This window comes from Astyanax mexicanus, chromosome 1, assembly GCF_023375975.1.
Source record: "Astyanax mexicanus isolate ESR-SI-001 chromosome 1, AstMex3_surface, whole genome shotgun sequence".
NCBI classification, from domain to species: Eukaryota; Metazoa; Chordata; class Actinopteri; order Characiformes; family Acestrorhamphidae; genus Astyanax; species Astyanax mexicanus.
Window position 1 is genome coordinate 2,743,059 of NC_064408.1, and position 22,110 is coordinate 2,765,168.

At 36.8% G+C, this 22,110-nt stretch overlaps 1 protein-coding gene across 4 annotated transcripts in view; it reads left to right on the top strand.

Annotated features, from left to right (window-relative positions):
* Nucleotides 1-21,338, top strand: part of rnf167 (ring finger protein 167) — a 222,450-nt gene extending 201,112 nt beyond the window's left edge. For 3 of the 4 annotated variants that reach the window (XM_049465467.1, XM_049465470.1, XM_022666387.2), the window contains exons 2-10: nucleotides 8,092-8,208; nucleotides 8,896-8,976; nucleotides 9,767-9,907; nucleotides 10,004-10,091; nucleotides 11,437-11,527; nucleotides 14,877-14,982; nucleotides 15,837-15,930; nucleotides 17,272-17,352; nucleotides 18,568-21,338. In XM_049465467.1, coding sequence (XP_049321424.1) covers nucleotides 8,104-8,208; nucleotides 8,896-8,976; nucleotides 9,767-9,907; nucleotides 10,004-10,091; nucleotides 11,437-11,527; nucleotides 14,877-14,982; nucleotides 15,837-15,930; nucleotides 17,272-17,352; nucleotides 18,568-19,031 — 1,251 coding nt within the window. In that variant the 5' untranslated portion in view covers nucleotides 8,092-8,103 and the 3' untranslated portion in view covers nucleotides 19,032-21,338. The remainder of the gene's footprint in view (nucleotides 1-8,091; nucleotides 8,209-8,895; nucleotides 8,977-9,766; nucleotides 9,908-10,003; nucleotides 10,092-11,436; nucleotides 11,528-14,876; nucleotides 14,983-15,836; nucleotides 15,931-17,271; nucleotides 17,353-18,567) is intronic. The other variant, XR_007424789.1, reaches the window with a different exon arrangement.
* The last annotated feature ends 772 nt before the right edge of the window (nucleotides 21,339-22,110 follow it).

Here is a 22,110-nt window from a genome sequence, read left to right on the forward strand (position 1 = left end):
CTGGTTTTAGATGACTCTGAGAATTCGCTGATTCATTGGCACAGTTTCGTTTCTCTAAGGTCTTGTGATTCACCCAGCAGGTGGGGGTCTCGTTATTGAGTTCTTCATAATGGAGCGCCAGCACACACACAGCACTTTCTCTACAAATATAAGGCCACAGATATCAACATATAGCCAGTGTTGGGCACGTTACTTTGAAAAAGTAATTAGTTATAGTTACTCGTTACTTCTCCAAAAAAGTAACTGAGTTACTAACGGAGTTACTCCACTATAAAAGTAATTAGTTACCAGTAAAAGTAACTATCGCGTTATTTTTTATTATTCGCCCGTCAAAAAAAGGAAATCAATTATGCATTTACTATTATTATTAGAAAAATAACAAAAAATAACAAACGAAAATAAACCCAAAATGTTGACAAAAATATAATCTAACGAATTTCAAAAAAATAAAACGAAATTCTCCACACAACCAAAGAAAATTACTAAAACGTGTAATACTGAAAAAAGCGGAAAAACGCGTCTGGGGATGAAATTTAACAAACCAAGCCACACTCAAAAGAAATATGTATATATAAAACAAAATAATGGACAAAAACAACAATTTAATGCCCGTTAAAATGGTATTAATATAACAGCTTCACCAAAAGAGAATAGAGCTTAGATCAGACCCAAAAAATCCGACCCAGCCGGAGCCCGTGCACATTCTGCCCAAGCCCGAACCATAAACTCTCATTATGAGCCCGACCCGATCCGCCCCATAAACTGTCTGTTTTCGGGCTGATTGAATGAGCGAAATATAATCAGAATTATGTTAATTAACACTGTAACATAGAAGCATAGAACTATTATTTAATTTAAATGATTTTTAAGAACAGCTACACACAATGCTGCAAGTCAAACGCGGAGGCGTTCACGTGCGCCCAGAGCTACGTGATTACATTTTTCATTTTTATTATAGTTTAATTTTATTTTGTTTTTATTTTTTCTGTTCATTTTAGGGTGGGCTTGCTAGCGCGAGCGCTTTACATAAGTACTAAAGGACCACGAGGTGCCGCGCGCTCGGCACAACAACTCCCGCTGTACAACTGCGCTGTACAACAGCGCTTATAAATAAATTAAACACAAAAATGAGGGTATTCTATCAGTAATTTCAGTTCGTTTTAGTTAGTTTTATAAACACAAAATACAGTTCGAGATAGTTATGTTTTTCCTTTTAATTACCGTTTTTATTAGATTCAGTTAACACAAATGTTTTTCACTTTCAGTTTTCGCTATTTCATTCGCTTTAGTGAACAATAATAATTGGTTACTTAGCAACATTGTGATTATCACACCAGAGCTTTATATAAAATAAAAATAGGAGCCTGATTTCGGGTCGGTCCTCAGGTCAGGTGGGATTCGGGCAGAGAATCTAAGCTCTAAAATAGAAAGCAGCAGCACCACAAAAACCGGAGCAGCTAAAAAGAGCTTAACGTCCTTAATTCAGAACTTGGCTTGTCCACGGCAATCACGGAATTGATTAGAGCACGCAAATCGTCACAATTGTGCCTCACTTCACCACGCCAAACCACAGGCACAGCGGCCAGAAGCTCAAGTTCACCGGACAGAGGAGGGGTTAACCAGGGCAAAGCGAAATAAAAAAAAAAAGTTCATAAAGCTGCTAAAGTAACGTGCAGTAACGGGGTGTCGGAAATGGTAACGGCGTTATAGTTACAGTCATAGTAATTAGTTAGATTACTCGTTACTGAAAAAAAGTAACGGCGTTAGTAACGCCGTTAGTTTTAACGCCGTTACTCCCAACACTGCATATAGCCATGCAATAATACACTGTGACATTCGACAATCTGTTCTCTTTAGAGCCATAAAGAAAAGAATAAAGCAAGTTTACCACAAGCTGCAGCCAGGGTTGCCAGGTCCACCCAAAAACTCAGCCCAAAGTTCGTCTAAAACCCACCAGTCAGAAGCTTAAACTAGCTCAATATCTAAGGTTACCACAGACGTTCTCGACAGAGTACATTTTCATTTTTAACCATTAATTTTCAGCTTTGAATTTGAAGTCAAGAATTCAAGGGGATTTTATTGTCATTCACATCACATGTGCTATATTTTATTATATTTTTTTACTGGAGTTTTATATTATATTGTTATTATATTATATAGTGCAAGTTTGCACTAGCAGCATGATAGTGTGTATGAAGAGCAGTGACACAATAAAATGTCTCAGTGTGGGTAAAGTGTCTCAGTATTGTTAATTATGTAATTTTTATTACATATGTAATATGTAATTCACCAGCGACTATCAAACAGTTTGGCGGAAAAAAACGTGGCAACTAGCGTTACAGAGGCATTTTAAGAGTGCCACACAAAAGGGAAATATTAAAACTCAAAAACGTAACCACAAATAAATTAATAAATAATATATAAATACATACTTAATGGCAATTTACAGGCATTAAAAAAAACGTTGAGAACTTTATACATTTCCCTCTCAGTAAAATTATGGAAAAAAAAAAATTCCTTACAATAGAAGAGATTGATTATACATATTCCTTGTTAATAATTAAATCTCAAATTAAGGAGAATTCTCTGAAGATAACAACATCCTGTCTGTGTGAATATCTCTTATAATATCTGTCTAGAGCTCTAGAAGTTTAGCTGTAAATCTGCAGTAAAACATGCATTGGATCGGAAGACTCACGTATAGAAAACACAAATGAAGGAAATGATCAAAATAATCGCAATTAATCAACTAATTTAAAAAATAATCGACTACTAAAGTAGTTTAGTTATTAGTTGCAGCCTAATGTCATGGTGTGTGGTGCAATTTGGTACGATAGCAGATCACCTTTGGTCTTCATTACAGGCACTTTGACAGTCTAACATTACGTTCTGCAAAGTCATGCAATGAGAGGCTTAACTGACAGGTTCACTATGATACTAGGACTGCGCGATATTGTAAAAAAATTTACATTGCAAATGTTTGGTTTTTTTTCGATGATATAAATTGCGATATTAAACAATGCAGGGCCCATGATGTCCCCAGCCACGCCCCCACCCGTGCCGAGCTCTCAAAACTGGGAAAAACACAGCACAACAAGAGTAATCATCCCTTTAATCAGGCATTTAAATGTCTTTTTAAAAGATAAATAAGAGTGTTTGTTTTTCTGGGATTAAAAGTGTGAATTCAGCTGTAACTGGAAATATCTTCGCTGCAAAACTGTGCTGGACTGAGGAGTACAGCTTGTGCTCACGTTTACAAGCACGTGTCCAACCATGTGGATGGAGGCCATGCTTGAGGTTACCTTGTGTTTACTCCTGCCAATCCCCCTCGTGCTCCCCCTCCCCCTCACGCTTCTCAGGCAGCAGCAGACTCACACAGACACAGAGACAGCGCTGTGTCAAATCAAAACATTGCAACATGTTGGATTTAATTGCCACTACTTCTGTATGTTTAGCTCAATAAGTATTACCCATATCAGCCTAAATTTTTTATATTTTTTTCCTCCTGCTAACTTTTTTATCTTTCTTCTGGATAGAATTACAATCTCACACTTCCTTCTGTTTGTGTTTTGATGATAAATATAGAGTATAGTGTATATATTGTACAGTAGGTCACCTTTTCCCCTTGTTCATAACCGTTACTGACAAAGCTACTGTTGCTCTTTGCTGTGTTTATCTGTGTATCTGTGTGTGTGTGTATCTGTGGTTTACAGGGTGTGTGCGGTTGGTTATCGTAATACAGGTGTTTAATCTTCCTGCTGAACAGGTTTGGGTGATCAGGTGGCAGTGTACGTGCTCAGAACTCCACTAGTGTAATTTGGCGTTCAGCTACGTCTGGGTGCTTAGCGTATAATAATAAGCGGTGGTGATTAGCCGTGCGAAATGCATACAGTACGTGCAAAAATGCAAATAGCTGTTTATGAGAGCGTGAAAGGATTCAGGAGGGAAATGCTGAGAGTAGTATAATCTAGACCTTTAGTCTAGACCAGCTTATTGATTGGTAGGTCCTGTTGACTTGAGTGTGATGTGAATTGAATAGGATTTGTGACTTGACCTGTTTCATCTACTTTATTGCTTTTTTAAAATGATTTATTAAAACAAATATTTAAAACTACTACTAACTACTAAGAAAATACTAAAGAACAATAATACATTAAATATATGTATCACAGGGGTGGGAGATATTGCCCTAAAATAATATCACTATATTTCATGGTATTTTCATGATAACGATACTCTTTGCGATATGACAAAACACTGAATTATTTTTTTTTCTAGAATAATTATAAACAACAAAATGAAAATAAAATTTCATTACTGCATATATGATATGATATGGCACACCCCTATCTGAGATATTAAAAATTTAAAGTATTTTATCAGATTTGTAACAGAAGTTTGTCAGAAGTTAATGATCCAGAAAGTCATGATAATAATAATGCAATCCATATATCTCCATACATCCAGGATTAAAGTAAAATAAATGATACTGACAGATATAATCTGTAGTCTCTAGTAGATATATAATGGGAAATGAGAACAGTTTGATTTTTTCTTTTGATAATAACAGTAAAAAAGTAGAACCCTGAAGTGATAATTAGGGGTGGATGATATGGCACCATATTTCAGGGTATAATATCGTTCACCATATTCAAAAATGTGGGCGATATTATAGCGTGCGAAATTAGGGACTGATGTACTGAAAGTAACTGCTGAACTGCTGGTAGTATTAGTATCTTATTTTAGTATTTAGCATCTTCTCTGGCAGCAGCTCAAGGGGGTTAAAGAGCCTGTAAACCCTAAATGTATGTTATGTATGTTGTATGTATAATAAGTTCTTTTGAAGTAATAAAACTTTTTGAATAACTTTTTTTTTAGAAACATTTCTAAACTTTTCTCTCTCTGAGTTGTTTATGATGTTGCACATGAAACTCTTCCTCAACCTCCATTGTCTGCAGCAATTAGTAAAAGAAAATATTCAGAAAAACGAGGCGATCAGGAAAAGCAGCGTGTCTACATCAACCCGTGAATTAGTATTCGTGGCCCCGCCCACCTCAGCTCGGGACCGCTCACAGGCAGAGCTGAAGCCAGGCAGCCACATCGTCTCGTCAGATAGAAGCTAACAGCGCTAGGAACAGCATGCAGTTCATTCCTGTGTTATTTGTGCGAATAACACATCAGTGTTCATATACTTTACCCAGTAATTCAGAGCTAAGAAACAAATGGTTAGAATTAGTCTATGGAGGAAAAACATCACCAGCCAAGTACAATTGAGATAGATATATTTAGAACAGTTCTGTTCACATTAGTTAAAAGTAAAAATCCACCCCGGGATTTTGTTCCAACTGCCTGGGCGGCTCTGCTGAGGCTTAGCCAACCAAACCCTTGGGTGGATTTTTACTTTCTGGACCTGGACTACCCACCTCTATGTGTAAGTAACTATAGTGTTTAAAAAGGATCTCCGGTGGATTTGGTGTTTTACAGAGACCCTAAGACTAGGTCAGTGGCTGAACTGCACTTAGCAGGGTATTATTACACATGTTGTAAAGTAACTTATGACATTGCAAAGATTCAGTGTTATTAGAGTAAAAATGTCTTTATTTTATAAAGTTTCTAACTGTTGTCCATCTCGCTGCCTCCTGGTGTCAAAGTGCTGCTAGCCAATTAGAGGCGATATGTTTGCATGTATGAATATTTATGAGCAAGAGCCAAAATCCTGTCATTTTCCCGCCCAATCCTCCACCTGACTAAAGCAGTGTTATACTGGATCACCAGAGCACTTTTTTTATACCAAAAACAGGTCACATGACATTAATTCATACTAGAGACACAACTAGACATTTTAAAATGAATGAAAAAAACATGAAATCAGAACATTTGATTCAGAATGTAACTGAGTGATAATGAGCTGAATCTGTGGTTAGTACTTTGCCCTGTGTTTGTTTCTCAGCTCAGCAGTTATTTGTAGGACAGACTGAGACTAATTTGCAGGTTTTTGCTTTAGTCTGATAAAGGTTTTTATCTGTGGTCCAGAGTTCTACAGGTCCAGTGATTAGAACTGGAGGAAAACGACAATAATCCTTAATCCTGACTGTAGATAAAATCAGTGATTAGCATGTTTATTTAGTGTGCAGTGTTTACTGTAACTCCTCCCACTAACTGAGCTGAACTGTGATCTGTGTTTTTCTTCTCTGTGATTAAATTATAACCAGAGATAGCTGTAGATTAACTTTCCTGTTCCCGCCAATGTTTTTAATTGCTTCACATCAAGCCAGAGACTGGAGGCTGAGATTCTGTGTTGTGATATGGATTTTCACTATCCTAACTTTTATTGGTATCAGTATATATTAGGGGTGTCTTTCTCTAAATCCTCGATTCGATTTTATTTCCGATTTTAGGGTCTATTCTTGATTTTTTTTTTTTTTTAAGCAGAGAGGCTTATGCCAGTTTTAGATTAGTCTATGCTCAGTCATCGGTTTGATTAATCAAATTTACAATATCTTATTTCAAAAGGTGGGCTTGATATAAGTGATGCAAAGTGATACAAGTGATCTGTAATACACCACATTAGGCACTAATGGTCAAATTTAAATAACTTAATTAAGATATATTTGTAATGCCATCTAGTGGCTTTTATTGGTAGCAGCAGTGTGCACTATTAAAACAGCAATGTGCAACATAACAAAATAAATAATAAAAAAAAATACAGGAACAGTCATGTACAAAATAATAGAACAATTAGAGCCTTAACAAACTGAACTCTATCCTACTATAACAGTTAAACATGAAAAATAAGACTTTAAGTTTTTTTCTTTAATAAAGATATATTTTTATTTTTATCTGAGAGAAAGATGCTCCTTAAGGTACCAAAACTATTAACATATTTGAGGCTAGACAAAACAACTGTTATTTTTATATTTTCTTTAAGTTTTTCTTTAAGAAGATGAGAATGTCCACATTCTCTGGAGAAAGAGCTGCTTTTTGAGCTACAGTGTGCTGCGCCATTTGCGGGAGCGACCGTCGATCCTCTTTTTGACTTCGATGCTTGAGACCATGACATAATTTCGATCGATATCCATGAAATATCGAAATCGTGACACCCCTAGTATATATCAGTATTGTATTGTGATTCATGACCTAATATTTTGTCTTGCATTACTGTATCACTTTTCAAAAACTCAATATAACTATTTTTAAGGATCTGTTTTAGATGTAAGGATTGGTGTCAGAAGTGGTTCATTTTGTGTTGTGTTTAAACCCTGACCACTAGAGGGAAGAGTTGTCATTACATCCCGCAGTTCTGGTTGAATAAAAGTAAACTTTTCTTGAAAAATGTAATTAAAACGAACATAGAATAGGGCCTCGCTTACAGTATGTTGTGATTTATATTGAATCATAAATCCTTTATTGGGAAGTGTATTGTATCGCCATGTTCTTGCCAATATACAGCCCTGGAGATGGGTCTAAATTCAGTAACTCAGCACATTACAATATTCTAATTTTAAAAAGCATTAAAACTTAACTATATTAGTGCTGGGCGGTATGACCAAAAATGAATATTACAGTATTTTTTAAGATTTTAACGGTTTTAAGGTATATCACGGTATTATTTTTATTATTATTCATTTATAGTTTTTTAGCTTAGTACAGTACAATTTCTTAGTTTGTTTATTAAAGAAAATATGAATATTTAAATAGAAATAATAGAAATAATAATATAATATTTCTATTCAGTACTTGTTGATTTTGCGCTAAAAATTAGTTAAAACAACCTTAAGGGACAATTTAGTTGTGTTCTTGGGACTCTTTATCATTAGGTACTCAAAATAAAAAAAATGTGATTGGGACATTCCTAATTTTCCACATTCCACATTTTAGGTTTAATTCCACAATTTACTATGAATTAGAGGTGCACGATATGGACAAGAAATGTGTTGTGAAATAATGCTGTTCAGTATATTGATATCGATGTGGAATACAATGAATTAAAATGAAATGTATAAAAAATATATTATTTTAAGGAAGGCTAATGTTTAATATAAATCATGTCATTATTAATCTCTCTCTCCTCTCTCTTTTTATCTTTTCCAGTCCTGCTTCATCATGGGGTGTGCTGGTCTCTCCTGTATAGGGGCTCCAATGGGGTTCCTGACCTTTGCCCTGTGCTGCATGCTGGCGCCCTCTCCTGGACAGGCCTTTATATTCGCTGTGAGTGCATTTACCCACACTCGCTGTAAACATAACATAGCTTGTTGTAAAAAGGGCTGTATACATAAAATTGAATTGAATTGATTAAAGATAAACATAGTGTTGCTTTAATCATTCATTAAAAGATCATTTATCGAAAGGGGCCTATTCTGCCTGTTTTTACATGAGTTAGAATAGGTCTGGGGCTCCGAGTGGTCCAGCAGGCTAAAGTGTTGCCACTTTGATCGGAAGATCGCTGGTTTGAATCCTGTTCATGCAGCTTGCCATCAGCTGCTGGAGTCCTGAGAGAGCACAATTGGTCTTGCTCTCTCTGGGTGGGTACAGTGGGTAGATGGCGCTCTCTCTTTCCCCTCATCACTCCTTGGGTGATGTGGATCAGCACAAGGCTGCGTCTGTGAGCTGATGTATCAGAACCGAGTCGCTGCGCTTTCCTCCGAGCGTTAGCGCTGTGATGCTACTCGGTAATGCTACAGCATCATCAGCAGTTCAAAAAGAGGTGGAGTCTAAGTTCACATGTATTGGAGGAGGCGTGTGTTAGTCTTTACCCTCCTGGTGTGTTGGGGCATCACTAGTGATAGGGGGAGTCTTAATGATTAGGATGGGTAATTGGCCGTGTAAATTTGGGAGAAAAATGGGAAAAAAAATTAGAAATAAAATTGTGTGTGTGTGCGTGTGTGTGTGTTACAGCACTACAGTAATATGACCTCTATGCTGCTGGAGGATCTGCCCGCTCTATTTGGCTCGCCACTGTCTAAGGATGGAGTGATGGTAAGAAGAAAAACAGGACAGAGAAAACTGCTTGTTTTTTTAGTGTACCGTATTTTTTGCACTAAAAGGTGCACCATATTATAAGGCGCACTATCAATGAATGTCTATTTTCTGATATATTTTCTATTATAAGGCGCATTACGCAACACCAGTGAGGAACAGGCTGGATGCAGCAGCATTAGCATTAGTGGCTAACTGCAGCGCTAGTGGGACGTAAATGCCACCTGACAATGCTACACTGAGGAACCCTGAGTGTTCCGGTAAGCCGCGGCTAATGCTAATGCTGCTCCAGCAGTGCTAGCCAGGGTTAGCAGCAGGCTACAGGCCTATAATACTCGCCTCTGAACGGCAAAAGAGCTAACGCTTAGTGTGGATAGCAGCTAGCGCTTAGCGTGGTTAGCGGCTAATGCTAATACTGCTCCAGTTTCAGTGCTGGAGAACTAAACTGAAACTCCTGTATAACTCTGTACTTCAGTGGAGTGGCTTTATTGCTCCTTAATACCTGACTGATAGAATTCATACATAAGGAGCACCGGATTATAAGAAGCTCTGATGATTTTAGAGAAATTTTAAATTTTAAGTGCACCTTTTAGTGTGAAAAATATGGTAATAAATGTCTATGTACAAAAAAAAATATTTCTTTTCCTTTTTTTATGCAATGTAATGTGTCTTTTTTTTAGATTGCAAGTTGTCCTTTTTATATTCCTAAATAAAACAAATGCTTATAAAACAAATACATTTTTTATAATTTATTTCCAGACAATAATCTCTCTCTCTTGCCTTTCTTCAGGGTTTACTGGTGGAGTCTCGGCCGCTGAATGCCTGCGCTCCTATAGATCCTCCTCCAGCATCGCCCACTCCCTCTGATCCAAACAGCACCACTAAGTACATCGTACTGATCCGCCGCTACGACTGCAACTTCGACATCAAGGTTAGAATACGCAGTAATACACTATAGGAAGCATAGGGGGCGATATATTGCTCTATAACTAATAAAAATGAAATATAATTTCTGTTCTCTCTGCAGGTCCTGCATGCACAACAGGCAGGCTACAGTGCTGCCATCATCCACAACATGTACTCTAACACACTCCTGAACATGAACTACAGCAATGGTGAGACACGCACACACACACTGCACAGTTTTCACGATTTGTAGGCGAGCCGTCAACAGTGCAGCTTAATTTAGAGCATGTCAGTGTGTCTTTGCTATCATAACGACGGAAAAAGTACACCTTACGCGTCTCGAAACACGCCAAAAGCATGTACTAATTCTCTTAATTAATCATTATTGTGGTTAATTTTGTGCATAATGTGAAATAAACCAATCAGAGTGTCTCTTTAAGAGCTCATCATTCTCTTTATTAAGAGTCAGGTGATCTCTGACTTTGGTGGATTGCTATTGTAACGGTGCAGCTACCTGGACGTGTCCAACAAACTCTTCTCAGCAGAGGAAACTGAGCTGCTGGTTGACGCTGTGAAGGAGCTCCAGCAGCTCATTTACGGGAACAGCAATGTTATTTTATTTACTATTCTGTTTATTGTTGATGTAAAAGTGTGTGTAATATGTGCCAAGATAGCAATGAACGTCTGACTGTTGGCTTCTGTCTAGGTTGTATTCAGTCAGTGGCGCTCCTGTATTTTCTGTTACCAAGATAAACAAGCAAAACCTGAACACACCTCATTTCCAGAACACCACGCCCATCAGTGTAGATATATTCAGAAGCTCTTAGATTAGTTTAAAGTTGAAAGGGCTCATATCTTTTTAATGTTATTTTCTTCTTAATTTAATAATAGTGTATTATAATATGTAATTGTTATATTACCTTCATTTTAAGATGAGCTGTAGAAACAGCCCAGTTTGACTATACTCTATTTGTAATATCGTTAAAACTATGTACATATTCAGCATGCAGTAAGAGAGATAAGATCCTTTATTAGTCCCAAAATGTGAACATTTTTAGTGTTACAATATTGGAAGGGTAGCCCCACCCATTTACACAGTATACTATCCAATATATCTCCCTTTTTCTACTTTTGTAAGTTATTATTTTTTAGTGCCTTCATTAAGTAAGGAAAAATTTGGTCTAAAAAAAAACAATGCATAAAGCTTAAAAGCTTTAAGACATGCATTTTCTGTAGCTTTTTTATGCTTAATATTAAAGTTTTCACTCTTTTAAATTGTATGTCCTTCTGATTTATCCCAAAAGGGAAACATGAATAGTATGTTTTTATTCATTGTTCATTCTTTTGCTTCCACCATTTTTTATCGATTTAAACACACTCAGAAATAACCAAAGCAGCAGCCTGTACGCTTCTGACCTAGGCTAATGTTAGAAATGGCCATTATTTCTAGACCAGCATCATTTATTATAAAATGAACTGTAATATTGTGTGTATTGTTTGGTTTAATATGAAACTGATCTGTCTATGTGTGTTTTGTGTTTTTTTGTATTATAGAAACCATTGCAGATATGATTGACATCCCCTCAGTGTTCACCAGCTACTACGCCTACCAGATCCTCCGCAGCTTCATCATACCTGAGAAAGGGTGAGACACACATACACAGGAATTATTTTATATATTGGATATATTTAAGCAATAGAACACGAGAGGGAGTGTGTTATCGTTAATAACATCACGGCTGTGATTTGGTCAAGCATTAGAACCAATAATCTCGAGTGTTTTATTGCTTTTATACAAGAGCTTTTTTATATAAAATAAATGAAGAAAATAAATCAAAGAACCTCAATAAATTGATAATGAATATGTTTTAATACGGACCGTGCCTTCCACCAAAAAGTAGTTCCACAACAAGTGAACTGTAACAGAACTATAACTATAAAACGGCTGTTTTATATAGGCAAAGAGCTGTGAAAGTTAAGAGAGTTGGTAAACGTTAGGATCGGGAAATACCGCTAAAAGTCTGCTGAGTCTTCTTCATGTGAAATCTGTGTTTGCAAGCATTTCTGCCTGTTTTCTGGGTGGTGTTGGTGTTGGTTAGCTAGCTGGCAGGCTAGCTGTGCCTGCAGGACAGTGGTTAGGTTTAGCGTAGCTTGCTTTAGCTCAACTTTAGCATTAGCTTAGCCTAGCCTGGCTGGTTACCGTTCCTGCTAACAGATTGCGGACAAGATGACTAATGGATTGCCGAGCCTGCAGAGCGGGAAAGCGTGCCTTGGCTGGGCGCTTGCCTGTGCTAAGCTAATGCTAATGCTGCTGGAGGTGATGATACAAAAATATTTTATGTGTATTTGCCATTGATACAGATTTAGTGTGAGAAGGCTCTGCCTTTATTACTAATATCAGCACTTTAAGAACACTGCTCAACCAATCAGAGTTTAAGGTCGGAACTAACTTTTGTATAAACGTATATATACTTTTTCCATGTCCTATGGAAACTAAAGAATGCTGCACTGATCTGTGGGGTGTGTGTTTGTGCTTAATTGTTTACTATAATTCATGTTTCTTTGTTCTTAGAAACAGTCAGTGTTGGGAAGTAACAGATTACATGTAACAGTGTTACGTAATCAGATTACAAATTATGAGTAACTGTAATCCGATACAGTTACTGCTTCAGTAAGTGGTAATCAGATTACCTTTACTCTGCTAAAATAAATGGATTACATTGCGGTACTATTTTTGGTCTTCCAATCCAACACTGACAAAACGCAATCACATTCACATAAATCACGACATCAGAAGTTTCTATGATTCACAACCTCCTGGTCAGAATGTTGGTGAGGCGTCACTCACGTCAGACACCCTCAAATGTTTATCAGACAGTGCTAGTCCACGCAGTGGAGCCAGACCCAAATGTTTGAGTTGGTTGCGTCCACGAGTGATCTTTTCTGAAGCGATAAAATTAAATACAGCAACAGAATAGCACGAAGCGTCAGTCGGCTGTGATGGAGGGTAAAAAGAGGCCAGGTGGAGCCGAAAAGGCCAGATAAAAAAAAGAAAGAAGATGGAAGAAGAAGCTGCCAGATGTGCTTCATCCGCAGCTGCAGCCGGTAAACAATGATCTGGAAATAATCTTGAATCATCAGCTATTGGGCAACGTTTGCAATGTCGATTTACCGTAGTTTATTTTGTAGAGCCCAATACACATCATTAACCTCTTAGCACGCCCTGAAATATGTCATATATATCTTGCTGTGTTTATGAATAATTATGGACACCCAATATGTCATTTTAAAGCCTAGAATCTCTGCTTTTCAGTATGTAGCCTATTTAGTTGTATGTTCTTTCAGGAAATAAACATTTAGGGCGAAATATGCCTTGTTTATTAGAATTAAGATTCATAATTTTGAATCTGGTAAAGCTTTATATTCTGTCTTTAAGCTACTGCTTTGAGGATTCACTATTTCGTTTTGATCTTTTAGAATTCGTTAGATTATATTTCTTTTAGCATTTTGAGCTTAGTTCAGTTGGTTATTTCCCTGGGTTGCTACATTCATTCAGGTTTAAAAAAATGACAATATTGTAAGTAATCAAAAGTAATCAGATTACGTTACTGTATGTAACTGATTACGTTACAAATTACATTTTGAGTGATGTAATCAGTAATCTGTAAGGGGTTACATTTTAAAAGTAACCTTCCCAACACTGGAAACAGTACAGGTTGAGAATCCTCACACAAGATAATGATTCAGAAACACTAAACACATCCTGGATCTGCTGCCCAGTCTTTTTAAATGACTCAGCAAATTCTCTCCGTGAAAAACAGAAGCTGCCTTTCCGCTTAGATGCAGGAAAAACACACTTTTCCTTCCACAGATTTGAGGGGAAATACCTTGTTTTATTTTTGCCGCAATGCTTAGTGTGTGTTTTTGATGTGTTTTCACAGACTGAGCTGTTTTGTCTTTTCTGAGTTAAATCTTGATTTTTAGTGGAAAAAATGAAATATAGGTCACCTGAATCCTGTAGCCTTTAGATACAAAGCATCTATAAATCAGTTTTCCCTTTTTACCACAAACACAGCTCTGGAAAAATTAAAGAGAGCACTTCAGTTTCTGAATCAGTTGCTCTGATTTTGCTATTTATAGGTTTATGTTTGAATAAAATGAACATTGTTATTTTATTCTATAAACTACAGACAACATTTCTCCCAAATTCCAAATACAAATATTCTCATTTAGAGCATTTATTTACAGAAATAAGAAAAAAGATGCAGAACACAAGTTAATATTCATAAAGTTTTAAGAGTTCAGAAATCAATATTTGGTGGAATAACCCTGTTCTGGTTTTTAATCACAGTTTTTTTTTTCATGCATCTTGGTATCATGTTCTCCTCCACCAGTCTTACACACTGCTTTTGGATAACTTTATGCTGCTTTACTCCTGGTGCAAAAATTCAAGCAGTTCAGTTTGGTTTGATGGCTTGTGATCATCCATCTTCCTCTTGATCACAAGCCATCAAACCAAACTGAACTGCTTGATTTTTTTTTACATTATTATTACTTTTGCCTTGTTAAATTACAGTTGTTTATATAATAAACACACACATATATATATATATATATATATATATATATATATATATATATATATATATATATATATATATATGTGTTTATTATAAAAACAACTGTAATTTACCAAGGCAAAAGTAATAATAATGTAACAAAATACATATAAAATGTAACATAAAAAACTAAATAATGTAGCAAAACAATCAATCAAAATATTAAGTATTAAATTTGTCTTCAGATCCTGCTGTTTTAATTGAATTAAAAAGTAAACCTTTCTTTTATTGTGTGTTTTTATACTGTAAGTTTTCCTAAAATTATATTAAAAAAATAAATAAATCAAAGCAAAATATCGCCTTGCGTGCAGTATCCCATTATATTGGAATATATTGCGTTCAGCGCACTCTGATGGTTCTGTATCTGTTCTGCAGGGCGTACGTCATCCTGAAGCCGGATTTCTCCTTCCCTCTCACCTACTATCTGATCCCCTTCACCGGCGTGGTGGGCCTCATCTTCATCGTCATGGTCATTATACTGGTGAGTGTGGTTCAGAAAGTGAACTAAGTGAATATATGGTGCATTTTACACACACAGGCTTCAGATCTCTGTTGTATGAAGAGATGATCTGTGTGCTACTGAGCTCTTCACAAGGGTCTGTCACAAAAACTGTTTTTTTTATTTAGTGCTGTGCGATTTGACAATAAATATTGTGGGGATGATAGAAAAGTGTCTATTGTGCTACGCACCTTCTATCGTCCCTATCGTTTCTACAGTAATTTAATCAATTATTCATAAAGTTAATACTATATCTTTGTTAAAGAAAAAAACTTGTCATTCTCAGGCACTGAAAAAGTCTTAAAGTCTTATTGTTCATGTTTATCTGTTATAGTAGGATAGAGTTCAGTTTGTTAAGGCTCTAATTGCTCTATTATTTTGTACATGACTGTTCCTGTATTTTTTATTATTTATGTTGTTATGTTGCACATTGCTGTTTTAATAGTGCACACTGCTGCTACCAAAAAAAGCCACTAGATTACATATATATATCTTAATTAAATTATTTAAATTTGACCATTAGTGCCTAATGTGGTGTATTACAGATCACTTGTATCACTTTGCATCACTTATATCAAGCCCACCTTTTGAAATAAGATATTGTAAATTTGATGAATCAAACCAATGACTGACCATAGACTAATCTAAAACTGGCATAGGCCTCTCTGCTGTAAAAAAAAAAAAAAAAAAAAATCTAGAATCAAATCGAATCGTAAACCTAAAATCGGAAATAAAATCGAATCGAGGATTTAGAGAAACGTTGACACCCCTAGTTGTTATTTTGATAATGGAAGGTATTCACGAGAATAGTGAAATAATTGTTTTTGTGTGCGCAGGCCGTGCGCTGTGTGCAGTACAGGAAGAGGATGAGGAAGAACAGACTGTCGAAAGAGCAGCTGAAGAAGATCCCCATTCACAAGTTCAATAAAGGTGAGAAAACAGCCGGGTTTAATCTGTTTTCTCCTGTCTAACTGGGGTTCAGACGTACGGATGGAACTGGCACACATTTTTTTTTTTTGTTTGTTTTTTGTGTTTACTGTATTTTTCGCACTTTAAGCCACACCAGATTATAAGTCGTATTATGCAACACTAGTAAGGAACAGGGGTGTCGCCATGTTTTCCTGCTAATCTCCCGCGGGGTGGCTAGAGCTGTGAAGCTAAGCTAAGTTAAGTCTGTAATTTACTAAATTAATTGTTTGAAAAAAGGGTTCATACGGTCACGAATAACCTGGGAAAGTCTTGACATTTAAAAATAGCAATTTCCAGGCCTGGATAATTTTTGGAAAAATAAAAATACACAAAGTTTTGTAAAAGTCATGGAAATGTTTTGTGTTTCCATTTATTGTTGGAGAAAATCTATTTTGAGCTAATAAATCAATTTTATTATTAAAGATTGTGTGTCAACATTTTATTAGATTCATTTTAGGCTTACTATAATACATTTTAATTATAGTTTTAGTTGATTTTTAGTATTATTTTTGTCCTTGTCTGCACTGGTGTTTTAAAAACCGTATGGTAATTAAAAAAATTGCCTTAAAAGCATGAAAAAGTCATGAAAAAAATCATGGAAATGTATTGTTTAAAAGTGTATGAACCCTGTTAAAATGTTAATTTACCACTTAATTTACTGATTACGGTTAAACTACTCAGAAAATCCCCACAAAAATGTATATATAATAATTTTGTCCAGTCGAAATAAGTAAGGATTTGAGATAATGGATATGAATGGGTTAGAAAACCAATTTTATAAAACGTGAAGTGTAAAGAACTGCCATAAAGAGTAAAGAATCTAAACCAAGTTTATTATTAGAGTCCAAGTGCTGTTAAGAAAGCTTTATTTTCAGAGACAACTTCAATAATAGGAAATAATTTGTGTCTGGATTTTATATAAAAAATACTAATATATAAAATATTTAATATATAAAATATATAATAAATTTAATATCTAAAAAAAATAATATATATTTTCCACTGTTTCTCAATCAGAAAAGCAGCAATAGCTCCCTCTGCTGCTTGATTGCAGGCATTAGCAGTTAGTGTCCTAAATCCTTTAAGTCTTTAAACCCTGAGTATTTCTAAACCCTCCAGTGTTTAATAATTATTTACATGACTGTTATATATTAATATATACAGTGTATCCAAGACTGTAGTGGTGCAATATGAATAAAGTCAGTTTATATGATTTAAAGTGTATAAAGAGTAATGTACAAACACATTTAATACATATTAAATATAATCTCTATCTATCTTTGTCTCTCTCTCTCTCTTCAGGTGATGAGTATGATGTGTGCGCTATCTGTCTGGATGAATATGAGGAGGGGGATAAGCTGCGAGTGCTGCCCTGTTCACATGGTAAATAACTCTGTTTATGGGGGAATATTTATATAGTTTATATGTTTTTCTGCACAGGATTATTGCCCAGATATATCAGAAAAAGTATTAAGACAACTTCCTTGTTTCTACACTCCATTTGTCCATTGTTTGATCAGCTCTACTGATCATATAGTTCACTCTGTAACTGTATAATAATTTATAATAGCACTGATTAGCATGGTGGTGGTGTATGAGGTGTTAGCGTGTGTTGTGGTGTGTTTGTACAAGTTTGTCAGAAGCTTAACTGAACAGTCCACCAACCAGAACCAGGGCAGTAACAGATTTAGAGCTTCTGTCTGTAACTGTATATTTACCTGCTTAAATGGGCATTTAAGGCTTGAATGGGCTACAAAACCACAAGTAAGACACTGGGCTAAAATGAGACAACTGCTGATGCAATAGTAAGAAAATAGAAGAAATACAAAATGACTGTCAATCGACATCGATCTGAAACTCCATGCAAAATCTCACCTCGTGGGGTGTCCCTGATCATAAGGAAGGTGAGAGATCAGCCTAAAACGACACAGGAGGGGAATTGTTAATGATCTCAAGGTAGCTGGGACCACAGTCGCAAACAAAACCATTGGTCACACATTATGTTAGATTGGATTAAAATCCTGTCTCTCTGTTCAAGAAGGCATATGTTCAGACCCGTCTGAAGTTTGCAAACAAACACCTGGATGATTCTGAGTGTGATTGAAAAATGATTGAAGTCTATATATCTGTATATATATATATATACAGGGGTTGGACAATGAAACTGAAACACCTGTCGTCATCATTTTAGTGTGGGAGGTTTCATGTCTAAATTGGTGCAGCCTGGTGGCCAATCTTCATTAATTGCACCAGTAAGAGCAGAGTGTGAAGGTTCAATTAGCAGGGTAAGAGCACAGTTCTGCTCTAAATATTGCAATGCACACAACATTATGGGAGACACACCAGAGTTCAAAAGAGGAGAAATTGTTGGTGCACGTCTTGCTGGAGCATCTGTGACCAAGACAGCAAGTCTTTGTGATGCATCAAGAGCCACGGTATCCAGGGTAATGTCAGCATACCACCAAGAAGCACCAACCACATCCAACAGGATTAACTGTGGACTCTGTAAGAGGAAGCTGTCTGAAAGGGATGTTCAGATGTTCACTTCTTCAGACAATCTGTTCTAATGTTCTGTGTTTTGTGTTTTTCATCCTTCAGCCTACCACTGCAAGTGCGTGGACCCCTGGCTCACGCAGACCAAGAAAACGTGTCCCGTCTGCAAACAGCGCGTGACCCGCTCCAACCTGGACTACTCTGAGTGCTCCGACTCTGACGAAGAGGCGCCGTCTCACAGGGGCGAGGACGAAGTGGGCGGAGCCTCGGCGGGGGCAGAGTCAGAGCGTACGCCGTTGCTCCGCCCCTCCAACCCCTCGTCGCCTATGTCCGGGAGCCCGCCGGCCCACACCTACGACTCCATCGTCGACACCATGACGACTGTCGCCACAGTGACCACCTCCGCCCAGTGCCTGACGCGGGATTCGCCGCTGCTGGACTACGAGAGATATTACTCGCCCGAGGAGGATTCTGAAGAAGATACGGAGGAGGAGGAGGAGGATGATAATGGCGGAGACGGAGACGACGACACGAAGCAGCTTATCGCCCGCGGAGCCATCGGTGTGTGAGACGAGGAGGAAGAGGAAGCATCGCTGTGTAAAGGATCCTCTAAATACAAGCGTATTTAGGATTGTTTAGGTCATTTTTAAAAATGTTAAACGGTCAATTTTATTAATATCCGAGGCTTTTTTGCAGTAAAAGTGGAAATTACAGTGACGTACGCCTCGGTTTTCACACCGCTGTCGCTGCACTGACCTGTAAAATATAAAATAACACAAGCACCTGACGAGCGCAGGCCGCAGCCAATCGGAAACTGTCGTTTTTATCGTGAAACGCAAAATGCCCGCTGTTTTCTGTTACCGCCCCAAAAATTTGAGTAGAACGAAGCCGGTGTTGTAAAAAAAATAAAAAAGAAAAGGAACACTGTCACGCTGCAGCACTGCACCGTCGTGCAATACGGACCTGATGCCAGTTTGTACATGAGTTTCTGTTATAGTGGTCTGTTTTTGACGAGACGTGCAATGACGAAGTGAAGAACTCGCAGATTAGATACGAAACGTCTGCTAAGATTCCCTCTCTTCTGCCTGATTTCTGTTTTCTGTTTTTACCTGTATCTCTTTTTTTTTAAAGATTTATTTTGTTTAGTGGTTTGGATTAGATCAGTTACACACGCTAATAGGGCAAATACACTTTCACAAGCACATGCACTAATCATAATCTATAGGTTTCGGTTTATCTATATATCATTCGTAGGTATTTATAGGTAATTTGGATGCAATTTAATTCAAATTAAATATCTGTAGTTGATTATAGTTAACTGGATTATCTATAGGTAATCTGTAGGTATCTGTTGGTAATTGTGGGTTATCTATAGATAATCTGTAGGTAACTATATGTAATAGGTATCTGTAGGTATCTATAGATAACAAGGTTATCTATAGGTGATCTGTAGGTAACTAGGTAACAGGGTTGTCTGTAGGTAACTATAGGTAATTTGGTTATCTATAAATAATCTTTAGGTATCTATAGGTAGCTGGGTTATCTATAGGTAATCTGTAGGTAATTATAGATAACTGGGTTATTTGTGGATAATCTGTAGGTATCTATAATGAACTGGGTTAACTGTAGGCAATATGTAGGTATCTATAGGTACCTGGGTAATCTATTGGTTAAATTTAGGTATCTATAGGTAACTGGGTTATCTGTAGGTAATCAGTAGGCATCTATAGGTAACCGGGTTAACTGTAGGCAGTCTGTAGGTATCTATGGGTAACAGGGTTGTCTGTAGGTAATCCATAGGTAGCTATAGATAATTGAGTTGTATATAGGTGATCTGTAGGTATCTATAGGTAACTGGGTTATCTATAAGTTCTATGTAGGCATCTATTGATAACTGGAATATCTGTTGGCAATCTGTTGGAGTGAATGATCTATAGGTAATCCATAGACAAGTAACAGCACATTATCTATAGGTGATCTATCGCTATCTATGGGAATGTGTGGGGTGGCACTTTTTATGGTTATTTTAAGTTTTTTTTTGTAGCTCAGTAAACCCTTAGTTATTTTTCCACCTCCAGTTTTTTATTCGATGAATAAGCTTTTTAACAGTCTGATATGTGCTTCTTAATGAAAGTGAAAGTGTTTGGCTGAAATTTACCACTTCATTTACTGTTATGTTAAACTGCTCAAACCCACCTAATTTTAAGTCTAATTTTATTATGAGCAAACATTTGTAGAGGTCTTTGGAACAAAAAAATACATAACTGTATAATTTTATCCAGTCAGAATAAGTACAAAGTTGAGATATTGCATATGAATGGGTTAGAGAACCACTTTTATAAAATGTACAGTATGAAGAACCACAATGACATGTAAAGAATCTACATCAAGATCGCTTCTAGAAGCAAAGAACTGTTAAGAAAGCTTTTAAGGAATTTTTAGAATGAACTTTAATGAATTTGTGCCTGAATTTGGAAATATTATTTATCCTCCACAGTCTCCGCCCTGTATAAGATGAGCGTACAGCGTTTATTATTAGCGTATTTGTAATGTAAATTGATGTAAATCTGCAATCTCATATCTTTGTATAGCTTGTAGTGTGAGCTAGGGGTTTATTTCCTGTCTGAATGTAATCTGAAGCACACCTGAGTAACACTACGATCCGCAGGTTTACAGCCACGCCCCCTGAGCACAGGGCCGGGACCAATAACGTCTGATTTATTTCACTTCTGTTGTTTCTTTTTTTGCATTGCTGTTGTTTTCTAATATGTTAGAGCTGTGTCTGTAATCTCATTCCTGATGTATCACTCTGACCATTTCTCTACTGTTGTACCATCTCTGCATTCGTGCCATAAAGAGAATTTTACCTAACGAGAGACTGCAGTGCCTGTCCTCTGTTATTAGAGCTGAGTGAAATTATATTAATATTAATTCTGATAGCATTTTAATTTCAGCAGGATAATGCTCGTCCACACACAGCGAGGAATATCTGTCTCTCAGGAACGTCTCCCAGATTGCAGCACTTTCTAGTGTTGCCAACTCCCCCGTAAGGAAAGTAGCTGTTGCCTGTCCTAAAAGTCGCTAGAAGTCGCTAAATAACATCATCGCCTAATTTGCATAATACGTGTTTTTGAAGCAGTAAAGGATTAACGTTGTGGGGGAGAAAAAAGTGAGTAAAAAAAACACCATAAATATATTAGAAATGTTACAAATGAACTCTTACAAATAAACAACTTCTGTTGCTTTTTAATCAGGCTGTCGCTTCTCAAAATAACTTAATTTGTACGTAAATTACATTAAATCAGTTTTTTGCTGTGTTGTTAAATGTTATTATAAGAACAGCAGTTACCCGGAACTGTTATTCTGCCCACTCCCTTTCTCTCTCTCTCTCTCTCTCTCTCACTCTCGCTCATTTGCTCTGTCTCTTCCTCTCTCGCTCAGTCTCTTCCTCTCACTCTCTTTTCTTCTCTCACTCTGTCTCTTCCTCTTTTTTCCATCTCACTCTGTCTTTTCCTCTCTTGCTCTGTTTTTTCCTCTCTCACTCTGTCTCTTACTCTTTTGATTTGTCCCTTCCTCTCATGCTGTCTCTTCCTCTCCTGCTCTGTTCCTTTCTCGCTCTGTCTCTTCCTCTCTTGCTCTGTTCTCTTC